The sequence below is a fragment of the Schistocerca cancellata genome, chromosome 3 (genome assembly GCF_023864275.1).
Source record: "Schistocerca cancellata isolate TAMUIC-IGC-003103 chromosome 3, iqSchCanc2.1, whole genome shotgun sequence".
Lineage (NCBI taxonomy): Eukaryota > Metazoa > Arthropoda > Insecta > Orthoptera > Acrididae > Schistocerca > Schistocerca cancellata.
Genome location: NC_064628.1, coordinates 20,552,982 through 20,569,320, shown reverse-complemented (window position 1 = coordinate 20,569,320; position 16,339 = coordinate 20,552,982). Strand labels below are relative to the sequence as shown.

The window sequence follows — 16,339 nt, the reverse complement described above, 5'->3', positions numbered from 1 at the left end:
CACAAGCTGTGAATCATACTTATCCATTGCCATGCCCAGAGGATTTTATGGACAAATTAGGCGCTGGTCGTTACTTTTCAAAAACTGGTTTACGCAACGCATGTCTTCAGATACCACTAGATGAAGAATCTCAGAAGGTGTGTGTTGTGAACACCCATTTGGGTTTGTTTAAATATTTGTGTTTGCCTTTTGGCAAACACCCGTCATTTTCCAATGGTGTTTGGAACAATTGACCACTCAAATACCAAACTGTTCAAACTATTTGGATTATATTGTCGCAGCAAGTCGTACACCTGAAGAACACATTGCAAATTTGCGTGCTTCGCTTCATGTGTTATCTGTTGCAAGACTAAAGTGTCGATTGGACAAGTATGATTTTTTTGAAAACCTGAGTTGCAGTATCTTGGTAATTTCATAGTCAAGGTGTACATCCTCTTCGGTCACATTTGTTACGGGACCTGCCAGGACCTTAAAATGTCACAGAATTGCAGTCAGTCATAGGGAAAATGAACTATTATATTCGGTTCATACCGAATGCTGCACAAATCGCAGCTCCATTGCATCTCAAGAACGTCCCCTGTGTTTGGACAGATGAGTGCCAAGAAGCTTTTCAAAAACTTAAAGATGCATTGCTCCATGATCTGTGGTTCACTTTGATACTGACAAATCAGTTTTGTTGCAAGTTGATGCTTTCTCATATGGAATCGGTGCAGTGCTTTCACACCTATTTGGTGATAACGACAGACCTATTGCTTTTGCATCAAAAGTGTTGTCCAAAGTTCAGTGTAAATATTCACAAATAGAGAAAGAAGCATTCCACCACTATTCATATGACAGAAAATTCTACTTAGTCACGGATCACTAGCCACTGCAGCCCTTGTTTCATCCTGTATGAACTGGCCAAAAATTGCAATTATGGGCTTTGTTGTTGTCTCAGTACCAGTACGAGATTGTGTATCGTCCGACAGCTCAACATGGTAATGCGGATGCACTTTCGCGTCTTCCGATGGGCCTTGACGCTTCTGCTGCATCTTGTTGTCACATTGATGCTTGGGATTCTGAATTGCTTCAATCCTTTCCTCTTAACTATAGGAAAACTACACAGGCCATGGAATCTGATTCCGATTTGAACATTTTGTTAAAATACATTTGCACATCTTGGCCTCGCTCATTGCAAAGCATAAGGAACTCTGCAGTGTGCCGATACTTTTCACATCGGCATAGCCTCACTATACTGCAAGATGTGATTCTTATTCAAAATGACAGTGGACAGTCGTGTGTTGATCCCAAAGCTTTGCAAAAAGAAGAGTTGCGGTTACATCACCAAGGACACTGCGGGATCGTTCGTATGAAACCGTTTGCATGTCGACACTGTACTTGGCAGTGTTGTTTGTTTGTTGTGGTCTTCAGTCCTGAGACTGGTTTGATGCAGCTCTCCATGCTACTCTATCCTGTGCAAGCTTCTTCATCTCCCAGTACCAATTGCAACCTACATCCTTCTGTATCTGTTTGGTGTATTCATGTCTTGGTCTCCCTCTACGATTTTTACCCTCCACGCTGCCCTCCAATACCAAATTGGTGATCCCTTGATGCCTCAGAACATGTCCTACCAACCGATCCCTTCTTCTAGTCAAGTTGTGCCACAAACTTCTCTTCTCCCCAATCCTATTCAGTACTTCCTCATTAGTTATGTGATCTACCCATCTAATCTTCAGCATTCTTCTGTAGCACCACATTTCGAAAGCTTCTATTCTCTTCTTGTCCAAACTATTTACCGTCCATGTTTCACTTCCATACATGGCTACACTCCATACAAATACTTTCAGAGATGACTTCCTGACACTTAAATCTACACTCGATGTTAACAAATTTCTCTTCTTCAGAAACGCTTTCCTTCGCATTGCCAGTCTACATTTTATATCCTCTCTACTTCGACCATCATCAGTTATTTTGCTCCCCAAATAGCAAAACTCCTTTACTACTTTAAGTGTCTCACTTGGCAGTGTATGGACACCCAAATAGAACAGATGATATCACAGTGTCATGCATACGCAGAAAATCAGTCCACTCCATCACAAAAATTTTCTGCTTGGCCTAAATTGCAATCAACATGGCAACTTGTGAACATAGACCTTGCAGGACCTATTTATAATGTTTGTTGGTTGGTTGTGGTTGACTCATAGAGCAGGTTTCCTTCTGCTGTGCCAATGAACTCAACAACATCGCATAGCACAATTGTCTTCTATTTTTTGCCTCGAAGGTTTGCCTGAAGTCATAAGATCGGCCAATGGTCCCTCAGATCACGTCAGATGAATTTGAAACATTCTGTGAATGCAATGGCATACGGTACCTAACTAGTGCACCGTTCCATCCACAGTCAAACGACGAAGTGGAACATTTTGTCAGAACCTTATAGCAGCATATGGCCAAACTTTGCACTGCACACACCAAGAATTGAGCATTGCAACTGTTTCTCGCTCCTATCATTCGCATCCACGCGATGGACCATCGCTGGCGGAATTGCTTCACAGCCACTGCCATTGGACACTGCTACACCTACTCCACCCTCCTCAACAACTGGCGCCAAAGGCAGGCCACAAGTATCGCTTCACACCACACGATACTGTGTTTTTCAGGGTTTTAGCGGCAGCAGACAGTGGACGAGAGGCGAGATCCTTCGTGGACTTGGCACACGCATGTACCTCATTTCAGGCCCACACGGATTGCAGCGCCAACATCACAATCAAATTCGCCACTGTCACGAGCACAGTGTTCCTTCTGTGTGTCGTCCCCCAGATTCATGGATCCTGAGGCCAGTGTGGTCACAGGAGCTGCTAGAGTGTGTCATCACGACACTGTGGGAGGACCTCATTAGGACGGAGCCTTCCCCTTCTCCAACTCTTCTCATCCAACTGATGGAGCTGGACCAGCCCATGCCGCAGCAGCTGATGCCTGCTACATCTTGCTATGGGCCTCGGGAGGTGGACACGTACCCTTCGTGTCATTTTCCGGGAGACGGTTTCTGCCACAGTGAAATCCAGATGGCAGGGTATGACAGGAAGCCTGGTGTCCCCTGCTGCCACAGCTTCCAGTCCAGCACAGCGTCCACTATCCTGCTTCCCCTCCCGTTTTCATGCTCCATATACAATAACAGTCCGTTGCTTTGGGGGGGAAAGAATGTTCTGGCATAAAATCAAGTGCCAGCATGCCAGTTGGGAACATCAGAGCAGAGAGGGCTCTGAAGACAATGTCAGCCAATTGCACTCAGACCGACCCCTCTCCAGGATGGCAACATGATGGCAGCACCCTCTACATGAAGAGAACATAGGCGCCGGTCTTGACTGTTCACACCCAATTCTACAGAAGTGTCAAGACCAGCGACCTGGATAGAAGCATCCACTGTATTACTTCACTTGTATTATAATTGTTATCCTGAAGGATGTTGATTATATGGCATGTCGCCTTCTGCTTGTGACGTCTCTATGTATTTCTCAAAGTTAAGTATTGTCATTTATCTTATTGTAATAAAACCTTATTAATATGATTTGCTTGAACTGTTGTCTAGCGATCCTAGAAGCACATTTGCTAGGCACCCCGTCTTTGACAATTACGAAAGATACAACAGGTTCAGGTCCACTGGTGATATCTTCATGATTGGGACTCAGGGCCAAAACACCCTATCCTCATTCCTTGACAATCTCAACATCTCTCCCATCTGCTTCACCTGGTCCTCCTCATCCCAGTGTGCCACCTTCCTAGAAATTGATCTCCTCCTATCTGATGGCTCCATCTGCAACTCTGCCCACATTAAACTCACCAACTACCAACAGTACCTGCATTTTGACAGCTGTCATCCTTTTCACACTAAGAAGTCCCTCCCATACAGCTTGGCTACCCAGGGTCAGCATAACTGGAGTGACAAGAACCCCCTTGTCCAGTGTGCTGAGGATCTCACCAAGGCCTACAGAGATAAGGACTATCCGCCAGACCTAGTTCATAAACATATCTCCTGTGCCATTTCCTGTCACATCCCCAAGAACCAGTTACAAAGAAGTGCCCTCTTTGTCACCCAGTACCACCCCAGACTGGAACAACTAAACCACATCCTTTGCGAGAGGTTTTATTGCCTGTCCTCATGCCCTAAAAAGAGTGACATCTTAAACGAGATCCTTCCCACCATACTAAAGTGGTTTTCTATCGCCCACAACCTCATAGTCGATCCCTATGCCACTCCCAATCCCAACTCCTGGCCACAAGGATCATATCCCTGTGGAAGATCCAGCAGCAAGAACTGCACAATCTATCCGTCCAACAATACCCATTCCAGTCCTATCACAGGTTTATCCTACTCCATCAGGGACTGGACCAACTGTGAAAGCAGCCATGCCATTTACCAGCTCTGCTGCTGTCATTGCACAGCTTTTTATATTGGTATGATTACCAACCAGCTGTCCACCAGGATAAGCGGCCACCGTGAAACTGTGGCCAAGAGCAAAGTAGACTATCCTGTGGCACAACATGCAGCTGAATGTAACATCCTTAATTTCAATGTCTGCTTCACTCCCCGAGCCATCTGGAGCCTCCCCTCCACCAACAGCTTTTCTGAACTGCACAGACAGGAGTTATCCTTACAACGCATTCTCTGCTCCTGTAATCATCCCAGCCTCAACCTATGGTAACATACCGTCCCCGCACCCTCCATCCAACAGTTTCCACGCCCTCTGTCTTACCATCTCCTCCCCATTCTTGTCTCCAACCGTCTTTGTCTGCCACCCTCTGCCAGTGCACCCACCCTTCTTTCCGTGCTCCCTTAATTTGTCCTCCTTTTTCCCCATAACGTTCCGATGCTGCCCCACCCATATACGGCTATCCTCTTCCACTTCCCTGCGCCCTCCAGATTGCTGTTACCATCCCACATGATATTTATATTATGGCCTGAGCTGCTATAGTTGGTGGTCATGTGGTTGTGTGAATGAATGGTCTGTGTTTTTCTCACTGCAATGAAGGCTGTGGCTGAAAGCTTATGTGTAAGTGCCTTTTAATTATGCCTCTCTGCAACTTACTTATCTTTATGGTAAGTAGCAATTTGTCTTCTCCTACATTGTTAAAACTAAAACTTTCTTCCTTGCATCTTAATAATTCATTTTTTTCCTTTTACAGTGTCTAGTTGTGAGTAGTGTGTTCGCTGGATTCTAATCACACTGTGTGATATTGCTGGAATGCACCACTTTTATGGATCAGATTGTTAGCAGGGTATTAATAAACTGATCGCCAAATCTCACCTTGTTTAAATGACACATCTTGACCTTTTTTGGGGAAAAAAACTCTGAGTCACAAAAACCAACTCGGTTATGACATTGGATCCTCGTGTAGCCCTGCTAATCTAGATTTTCTGGGTTTTACTACAACACTTTAGGGAAATGCTGTGATGGTTTCTACAAAAAAGCAATGGCAGATTTTCTGCCCCCTTTCTAGTCCAATGTCAGCTACTTTCAGACTCTGGTCACTTATATCTCAATAGTATGTTAAGCTTTTGGAAAATTACTGGATATCATATGGATAATTTGCAAATTATTTCAGTGTAATTGTACATATGGAGTGTGGCACATTCAGTAACTATCTGTAGAACACTGGCAGTCAGAGGGAAAGCAAATCATATTTTTAGAACCTAATTAGATTAGAGGTTAGATCAGTACTTGTTCCACAGATCATGAATATGACACTTTGTAATGATGTGGAACGTGTCAGGTTAATAAAAGGTGTCTATACAAGACATTACATTACACAAAATATTACATGACACTAAAAACAAAGATTCTGTAACTTACCAAACGAAAGCGTTGGTACGTTGATAGAAACAATAACAAACACAAACACACACACAAATTTTGAGCTTTCGCAACCCAAGGTTGCTTCATCAGTAAAGAGGGAAGGAGAGGGAAAGACGAAAGGATGTGGGTTTTAAGGGAGAGGATAAGGAGTCATTCCAATCCCGGCAGTGGAAAGACTTACCTTGGGGGGAAAAAGGGACAGGTATACACTCGTGCACACACACTGTCTGCCTGTGTCCGTTCATGCGAATGGACAGTTTGTTGCTGGTCATTCCCACATAGAAAGCTTCACAGTGTAGGCAGGTCAGTTGGTAAATCACGTGGGTGCTGTCACATGTGGCTCTGCCTTTGATCGTGTACACCTTCCGGGTTACAGGACTGGAGTAGGTGGTGGTGGGAGGGTGCATGGGACAGGTTTTACACCGGGGGCGGTTACAAGGGTAGGGAAGGTGGCTTGGGGATTTCATGACCAGCACCAAACTGTCCATTCGCATGAACGGACACAGGCAGACAGTGTTTGTTGGTAATGAGGATCACCCTGTGGCTAAACATGCCTTGGTGCACGGCCAGCACATCTTGGCACAGTGTTACATCATCCGGGTTATCTGGGTACTTCCCACTGACACCAACCTATCAGAACTCCGGAGATGGGAACTTGCCCTTCAATATATCCTCTCTTCACGTTACCCACCAGGCCTCAACCTCCGATAATTTCAAGTTGCCGCCGCTCATATCTCACCTGTCATTCAATAACGTCTTTGCCTCTGTACTTCTGCCTTGACTGGCATCTCTACCCAAACTCTTTGCCTTTACATAGGTCTGCTTGTGTCTGTTATGTGCGGATGGATATGTGTGTGTGTGCGCGCGCGAGTGTATACCTGTCCCTTTTTCCCCCCACGGTAAGTCTTTCCACTGCCGGGATTGGAATGACTCCTTACCCTCTCCCTTAAAACCCACATCCTTTCGTCTTTCCCCTCTCCTTCCCTCTTTCCTGATGAAGCGACCTCGGGTTGCGAAAGCTCGAAATTTGTGTGTGTGTTATTGTTTCTATCAACGTGCCAACGCTTTCGTTTGGTAAGTTACAGAATCTTTGTTTTTAGATATATTTTTCCCACATGGAATGTTTCCCTCTATTATATTCATATATGTGGGGGTTGGGGAAATTACCCACTTACTATATCCAAAAATTCATCTAATGAGTAGAAGGAGTTGCCATTAAGAAATTCTTTGAATTTCCTTTTAAACGCTATATGGCTATCTGTCAGACTTTTGATACTATTAGGTAAATGACCAAAGACTTTTGTGGCAGCATAATTTACCCCCTTCTGAGCCAAAGTTAGATTTAACCTTGAGTAGTGAAGATCATCCTTTCTCCTAGTGTTGTCGCCATGTACACCGCTATTACTTTTGAATTTGTTTGGACTGTTAATAACAAATTTCATAAGTGAATATACAGGGTGATTCAAAAAGAATACCACAACTTTAGGAATTTAAAACTCTGCAACGACAAAAGGCAGAGCTAAGCACTATCTGTCGGCGAATTAAGGGAGCTATAAAGTTTCATTTAGTTGTACATTTGTTCGCTTGAGGCGCTGTTGACTAGGCGTCAGCGTCAGTTGATGCTAAGATGGCGACCGCTCAACAGAAAGCTTTTTGTGATATTGAGTACGGCAGAAGTGAATCGATGAGAATCCGTGGGAAACAACTCAGTATGAATGTGACTCGCCTAAGGTGAACGTTTTCTGTGCCATTTCAGCCAATAAAGTTTTTGGTCCCTTTTTCTTCGAAGGTGCTACTGTAACTGGACTACAGTATCTGGAGATGTTAGAGAATTGGCTGTTCCCTCACCTCGAACAAGAAGCACAACAATTCATATTTCAGTTGGATGGAGCGCCACCACATTGGCACTTATCTGTCCATAACTACCTGAACGTCAACTACCTGAGGCGATGGATCGGCCGCCAGGCAGCCCGTGACAGAGCACTTCATCACTGGCCTCCAAGAAGCCCTGATCTTACCCCATGCGATTTTTTCTTATGGGGGTATGTTAAGGATATGGTGTTTTGGCCACCTCTCCCAGCCACCATTGATGATTTGAAACGAGAAATAACAGCAGCTATCCAAACTGTTACGCCTGATATGCTACAGAGAGTGTGGAACGAGTTGGAGTATCGGGTTGATATTGCTCGAGTGTCTGGAGGGGGCCATATTGAACATCTCTGAACTTGTTTTTGAGTGAAAAAAAACTTTTTTAAATACTCTTTGTAATGATATATAACAGAAGGTTATATTATGTTTCTTTCATTAAATACACATTTTTAAAGTTGTGGTATTCTTTTTGAATCACCCTTTATATATATATTGTGAGGCTACAGTGAACATCTCTAGCTCTTTAAATAAGTGTCTGCAGGATGATCTTGGATGAGCTCCAGCAGTTATTCTGATAACACGCTTTTGTGCAATGAACACTCTTTTACTCAATGATGAATTACCCCAGAATATAATGCCATACGAAAGCAGAGAATGAAAATAGGCATGGTAAGCTAATTTACTGAGATGTATATTGCCAAAATGTACAATGACCCTAATAGCATAAGTAGCTGGACTCAAACGTTTCAGCAGATCCTCAGTGTGTTTTTTCCAGTTCAACCCCTCATCAATGCATACACCTAGAAATTTTGAATATTCTACCTTAGCTACCGATTTCTGATCAAAGTCTATATTTATTAATGGTGTCATTCCATTTACTGTGTGGAACTGTATATACTGTGTTTTGTCAAAGTTTCATGAGAGCCCATTTGCAGAGAACCACTTAATGATTTTCTGAAAAACATCGTTTACAATTTCACCAGTTAATTCTTGTCTGTTGGGTGTGATAGCTATACTTGTATCATCGGCAAAAAGTACTAGCTTCGCATCTTCTTGAATTTAGAATGGCAAGTCATTAATATGTATTAAGAACAGCAGAGGACCCAAGACCGAACCTTGTGGCACCCCCATTCTTGATTGTTCCCCAGATTGAGAAATCACGTTTTTTGCGTATTACGTGAACTGCTTATTTCAGCTTTCTGCACTCTTCCAGTTAGGTATGATTTAAACCATTTGAGCACTGTCCCATTCATACCACAGTACTTGATCTTATCTAGAAGCATTCCGTGATTTACACAGTCAAAAGCCTTTGAGAGATCACAAAAAATCCCAACAGGTGACTTCCGGTTACTCAGAGCATTTAATATTTCATTAGTGAAAGTATATATAGCATTTTCCATTGAAAACCCCTTCGGGAAACCAAACTGACATTTTGTTAAAACTTTATTTTTACAAAGGTGTGAAGCTCCTCTACAATACATTACTGTTTCAAGAATTTTGGATAAGGCGCTTCAGAGAGCTATTCCGTATGTGGCTAAGAATCCCACTTATTTCTTGGGAACAAGCTTTTATTATCCTGCTGGAAATGCCATCAATTCCGTGTGAGCTTTTATTCTTGAGAGAGTTTATAATCTTCCTAATTTCAGAAGGAGAGGTGGGTGGAATTTCAATTGTATCAAATGGCTGTGAGTAAGGCCTCTTCCATTAACTGCCTTGCTTCTTTAATGAACATTTAGATCCTATTTTCCCTACAACATTTAAAAAATGCTTATTCAACATGCTTTCGACTTTTGGCTTGTTGTTTGTCAAGTTTCCATTCACTTTGATGGTAATGTCGTCATCCTGCACTCTTTGTTGCCCTGTCTCCCTTGTAATAATATTCCAAATTGTTTTGATTTTGTTATCAGAGGTATTAATCTCAGATATGAGGCACATGCTTCTCATCTTTATAATAACCTTTCTTAATGTAGCACAGTAGTTTTCATAATATTTGGCTGTTTCTGGGTCATTACTCTTTCTTGTTGTTAGATACAGTTCCCTTTTGTGGTTACAAGATATTTTTATTCCTTTAGTAAGCCAAGGTTTTTTGGATGGTTTCTTATAATTAGATTTAACTACTTTCTTGGGGAAACAGTTTTCAAATTCTCTTACAAGTGTATCATGAAATAAGTTATATTTTAAATTAGCACTGGGTTCCTTGTACACCTCATCTCAGTCTAACTGCTGAAGATTTTCTCTGAAATTTCTAATTGTTGAGTCATTAATTGAATGCACAACTTTGGAGGGTAGTTTTGAATTACTGAATGGAGCTATGTCATATACTGTAACTAGCTGAGCACCATGATCAGAAAGGCCATTCTCAACAGGACAATTAAGACGTTCTAGACTCCAAAAACATATAAATCAAATTCCACAAAGAGCCAACACTTGACTCAGCCATTAGGAATTTGTTTGTCACAATGATTCATCTTCAGCCCAGGAAATCTTTTTTTTAGCATAGAATGACTCCTGCCTGATCTTGAAATAACTTATAATTGTATTTATAAAAGAATTCAAATGGTAAACAAAATGACAATCAAAACTCAAATTTTAAACATTTATTATGTAAACAAATAACAAAATATACATTTTTGTATTAACTAATAGGCTGACAAGTCACCAGCAGCAAGCGCTGATTCTCCAAATAATGCTTGGAAATGCTTGACATATACTTCACAATGTTCACCTGCAAAAGAAAAAAAAAAAATCAAAATATGAAAAACAATAGCAGGTCCATGTGATAATAATAGTTGAATATGCAACGCATTGGCATGTAGTAATTTTTTTTTTCCTTGTTATGTCTAATTGATGATATAGATGGTCGTTTTTTGGTGACATCTGTTTCATAAGTGATGTTTCATTTGATGAACTAGTGTGTGGCAAGTCGTCTCAACCTTCATACATGGTGAGGCGCTTAGGACTAGCCATCCCAAATACATCCAGATGATTTTTGCTAAGTTTTACCAGATAATGTAGCAAATTTTCTAATGTAATGCAGATAATACGTGCCAAATTATAACTCTGATTTTTCTTAATGGAACTGTTTCTTTTCTGAAGCACTGCAAAGAGCTTTTGAAGAGGACTTCAAATAGTGATTCGATCAAATAGTAACAAGATAACAGTACCACAAACTACTGCACCAAATTTAAGTAAACACACAACTTGGGTATGATATGTGCACTTGAAGCCCATCAGTTTGTTCTCAGCTATTGTAGTGACCAAACAACTTGCTTATGACACTATTCAGACCTTCGCAATGTATACTGCAGCCAAGAAAATGGATATAGTGTTTGTTTATGGCAAACATCACCCCCAATACTTTGTGGTTCTTTTATACTGTTAGTATTTGATAAAGTTCTACACATGATACATCACTGAAATCCTATATGAAGACTTTTCCAGTGCCTCAGGAAAATTATATGGTTCCATTTGGAAGAAAAAAACTGAGCCTGGAGTCATAATTCAGCAACTTTAAACATTAAAAATTATTTGTGGACATCAGAACATTTGCCCACTCTTAATCTGCAATTATTGTACCTTGATATATTTCCTCATCCGGATATATCTGCAAAAATGGTTCAAATGGCTCTGAGCACTATGGGGCTTAACTTCTGAGGTCATCAGTCCCCTAGAACTTAGAACTACTTAAACCTAACTAACCTAAGGACACCACACACATCCATGCCCGAGGCAGGATTCGAACCTGCGACCGTAGCGGTCACGCAGTTCCAGACTGTAGCGCCTAGAACCGCTCAGCCACCCCGGCCGGCTGATACATCTGTAGTGGCCTGTCTTTGCAGCATCATCACATATATGTACATTTGTTAAAAGTTTCTTCTTAATTTTTTTTCGCCTTCTACCTCAGGATTTATATACTTCAGTCATTAATCATCCATTTTTTCCCACTGCTGCCACTGTACAGCATTGCTGAGTACTACTTTTGTTTTCCACTGGCTTACCTACCCTTATTATACATCCCTAGAAATGCATTAGTCTGTGTTTAGAAGATAAAAGTGGCTTGTGACTTGGTAAACAAAAAAAAAAGTCTTAACTTTAAATTTTTATAAAATACTTTCATGAATTTTCTTATGGTGCTGATCACATGGTACTATTAAGTAAACCATAACACAAATTAATGGTGATGACAAGAGATACATAAAATTTATAGGTAACACTGACCTTTAGCAAATGAAGCACTTCCTTTCAGTCTTTGATTTCTGCTTTCAAAAAATTTGAAAACAGCATAAAATATTGCTGGATCACCACACGATTTTGCAGCTTCAAGAAATTTGCGAGATGAGACTTGATCAGCAACACCCGCACTTCGTACAAACCTATAATGAACATCATATTTAAAACATTAATACTGTGATCAGTGTATATCACATAACAATACAAAACTTCCTACATGAAATGACCAAATTATTTTCTCACTTATAAGGGCCACCAATAACAAGTTAATTCCCAAACCAACTAAAAATAGGTTTGTAGTCCCAAAAGCTATCCAGTTACTGACGATTTCAAAAGACATTATTTTCACCTTTATAAATACACAAGATGAACTTTTCAAACTTCCTATATCTGAAATAGTCCTGATAGCTAATAGTGAATGATGATAAACTAAAACTTCAAATGTGCCACAATAAAATCCAGTACTTACTTTACTGTCCCCAACTTGCTTCCACTTGTGTATCTTTTTTGGAATGGATAATATCAAGTCTGAACCGTGGTGCCATTGTTCTGTCTGGCGCCACTGGCTCAGGTGTAGTATAAACTATCCCTCCTGTGGCCCCATAGCCAATATCTATGAGGAAGAGTTGGTATCTATGGGTTGTGCCCTTAGAAGGTCTTCGCTTGCTGATATATATATCGGGTTAATCAGCTCGAGGGGGGAAGCACGAAGTTTGGGGATTGGCGGTAGCGTCGCAACAAGAGGTGGTCACAAGGTCCGAGCGGCTGAAGCCATGAGCTGCGCAAGGAGGGCCTGCGCAGAGTGAAGATACCGGAGTACTTCACAAGTATCAGACCAACATCCTGTTGGTTGGTTGGCAATGTTTGTGTCAGACAACCACTTTCATCGGCACCACTCAGTAACTCCTGCAATGCACCATGGACTCATGGAACTGCTTGCTGATAAAGGGGAGTAACATTCTGTAATCGTTTTGGTGATTTGTTTCATTGTCTACCTGCCCTCCTTATTATTTTCTGGTTTGTACCCGACCCTCAGAGTTTTACTCAAACGGCTCTTTGGTCGTAAGTACAGGCAGTAGTACTGTACTAAGACACTAGCTGTCATTTGAAAATTTGTCCCACTATTATATTGCCTTTCCTTTTCTGGTTTGTACTCAATCATTAATGTTCTAATTAATCAGCTCTTGGTCGTAAATACAGCTGGAACAATTGTTCTAAGACACAGGTTGCCGTTAAACAAATGAAGGACCTTGTGGTTAGATTTAGCTGTTAACCGGTTCAATTCCTTGATTGTAATTGCATTTCCCAGTCATTAGCTATAATCTGAACAACCTGTTGTACTAAGCTGTTCGTTTCTGTGTTTGGTGTATTTTAGGTGGATCTTGTGGTTCCACTGAGTGAGTTCTCAATACATATTCACAATTGATGTTTTAAGACGTTCCTTCAGAGCGGTCTTAATAATTGCAATCAGTTTAACCTTGAAAATATTAACAGCCAACTTCACCAGGGCTTTAGTCAATTGTCAGAAGGGACAGATTGTGGTCCAGTTGCACCTCGGTTGCCGATTGAAATTAAGAGGTCGATTGCTTAGAAGTAAGCCTTATCATTGTCATATTGTCTGCTAATCTTTAACCTCAGTTGAACATCTGGACCCCGAACCTTTTGACATGCAGCTTTCAAATTAAAAGTTAAGTCATTTGTTTTGAGTAACTGAAACACTCTTGTCATCGATGGTGCTTATATGGTTTTCATGGCTTGCAGAAGGGCATTTAATAAGACAGACTGTGTTTGGTGTGGTAGTAAACACCACTGTTTCACCCGATAACAGGCGGGCTGCAAGTCCGGACATCTTGTAATCATTGTCACATTGTTTGCTGTTTTGCAATGCAGCACTTCAGATTTCTTTTGCAAAGATTAAAAGTTTATTGAACTTAATGTTTAAGGTCAAAATAATTTTGCAAACTTGTTCATTTTGTTAAAGAAAATTTTATCGTTAAATGCTTTGATTATCTGTAAAACACAGCATATATATTGTTAAATAAACAGGTTGAGTGTAAAGAAAGTTATATTGGTGGGTCCTCCCTTCCACGTTTTCCTTAACTGCAATAAGTGCCACGTATCAGTCTACATTTGATGCCTCTCCAGTTATGTCCAATCTCACTATTACATAACTTTCCCCAAAACGATGTACAAACAATTAGGGAATTGAATTAGACGGGGTGTAAGAGCCACTAGACAGCATTCATCCACTGGGGCATTGGCTATACACTGTGACACTCATTATTTGTTGTTTAGAAGCACTATATATTCAGTCACACTGCCTAGGTAAGACACGAAAGCAGATTGTGGGAACAAGTGTATTCAAAGCTGCCAGAGTGTGAAGTGTATGGACAGCAAAAAAGTGGGGAAGATGCACAACGTAAGGCATATCAGAGAAGACGAATCCAACTCTCTGTCACCAAAATTCTGTATCACCATAAATTATTATGATAAAAAATTGCAATACTAATGTGATGAGTGATTTTAGAACTCAATAAAATTATTTCTTCAGTAACATGTAAAAACTGAACAACCACAGATCACAATTAATAACACATTAGCATACTATACCTATAGGATATGAACAAATATTTATCAGAAGCGAGTAATGGAGAGGGTGAAGAATGTCTCACCTGATCATTTATTTTTTTCCAAGCAGCTAACATGGAAGTATTATGGTTTTGCAAGTGTTAAGAATCATTTCTTCCAACTGTAAAAACATGTTGTGGTGAAAAGAGATTTCATCTGACATTTACATCATACACAAGGGAAAAAAATGTCTGGAAGACAATTATACTATCTCCTGGGGTAATGGGGTTACATTGTGTTGGGATACTGCTTTGGAAAGCCCACTGACTGCCTGCAGAAATAACGCAGTCGTAAACTATGTTACAGATGGTATGCCTTGTTTGGTTGATTAATAATGGACTGTTTAGTAATATTGGGTTTATTTATTTAATAGAAAAAAACCTCTGCACAGTCTTCATTCTGGAATGTGCAACTTCTGTATCAACTTTATTCATCACTGAAGATGCTGCAACTGGCCAATGGCCAGAAGTAGGCTGTGCATCACAATTTAAAAAATAAACAAAAATTCTGCTTGGCTGTTTACACATTACTGTATATACAGGGTGATTCAAAAAGAATACCACAACTTTAGGAATTTAAAACTCCGCAACGACAAAAGGCAGAGCTAAGCACTATCTGTCGGCGAATTAAGGGAGCTATAAGTTTCATTTAGTTGTACATTTGTTCGTTTGAGGCGCTGTTGACTAGGCGTCAGTGTCAGTTGATGCTAAGATGGCAACCGCTCAACAGAAAGCTTTTTGTGTTACTGAATACAGGAAAGTCAACCGTCACAATGTCTGTATATGGGGCACTGAGAATCCGCGGGAAACAACTCAGTATGAACGTGACTCGCCTAAGGTGAACTTTTTCTGTGCCATTTCAGCCAATAAAGTTTTTGGACCCTTTTTCTTCGAAGGTGCTACTGTAACTGGACTACAGTATCTGGAGATGTTAGAGAATAGGCTGTTCCCTCAGCTCGAACAAGAAGCACAACAATTCATATTTCAGCAGGATGGAGCACCACCACATTGGCACTTATCTGTCCGTAACTACCTGAACGTCAACTACCCGAGGTGATGGATCGGCCACCAGGCAGCCCGTGACAGAGCACTTCATCACTGGCCTCCAAGAAGCCCTGATCTTACCCCCTGCGATTTTTTCTTATGGGGGTATGTTAAGGATATGGTGTTTCGGCCACCTCTCCCAGCCACCATTGATGATTTGAAACGAGAAATAACAGCAGCTATCCAAACTGTTACGCCTGATATGCTACAGAGAGTGTGGAACGAGTTGGGAGTATCGGGTTGATATTGCTCGAGTGTCTGGAGGGGGCCATATTGAACATCTCTGAACTTGTTTTTGAGTGAAAAAAAAACCTTTTTTTAAAGTTGTGGTATTCTTTTTGAATCACCTTGTATTTTGCACTGTACAAGTTGAAAAAAGATGAAATGTGGACATTATACACAGTAATCAAAACAGTCATCATTAGTATATTAATTGGAATGATTGTACAGTAAATAACATGACTCATGCTATGATGTATCTCAGCTTTATTACGATAAATATTATTTCACGGAATGGAAGAAACTGATTGAATGGCATGAGACTAACAACATGAGTTGTGCAAACTGCTGAATCACAGGGTTATCGTACAGCCACACGAACAAGACTTGCGAATTGACTGATGAGGGTTTTGTAGGCAACATCTTTCGTGCAGGACTTACTCTTCCTTAGATTTTTCCAATAACTCTTAGTTTGGCAACCACCTTCCGCCAGGCTAGTTTTTTGTGGTTGTCTCACCT

General features: G+C 40.9%; 1 protein-coding gene across 1 annotated transcript in view; it reads right to left on the bottom strand.

The window, feature by feature from the left end:
- Positions 1 to 10,282: 10,282 nt before the first annotated feature.
- LOC126176811 (regulator of MON1-CCZ1 complex) overlaps positions 10,283 to 16,339 on the bottom strand; it is a 92,276-nt gene continuing 86,219 nt past the window's right edge. Inside the window, exons 14-15 of the mRNA XM_049923994.1 lie at positions 11,919 to 12,073; positions 10,283 to 10,425 (exon numbers count right to left, since the gene is read on the bottom strand). Of these exons, the coding sequence (XP_049779951.1) occupies positions 10,340 to 10,425; positions 11,919 to 12,073 (241 nt within the window). The 3' untranslated portion in view covers positions 10,283 to 10,339. The remainder of the gene's footprint in view (positions 10,426 to 11,918; positions 12,074 to 16,339) is intronic.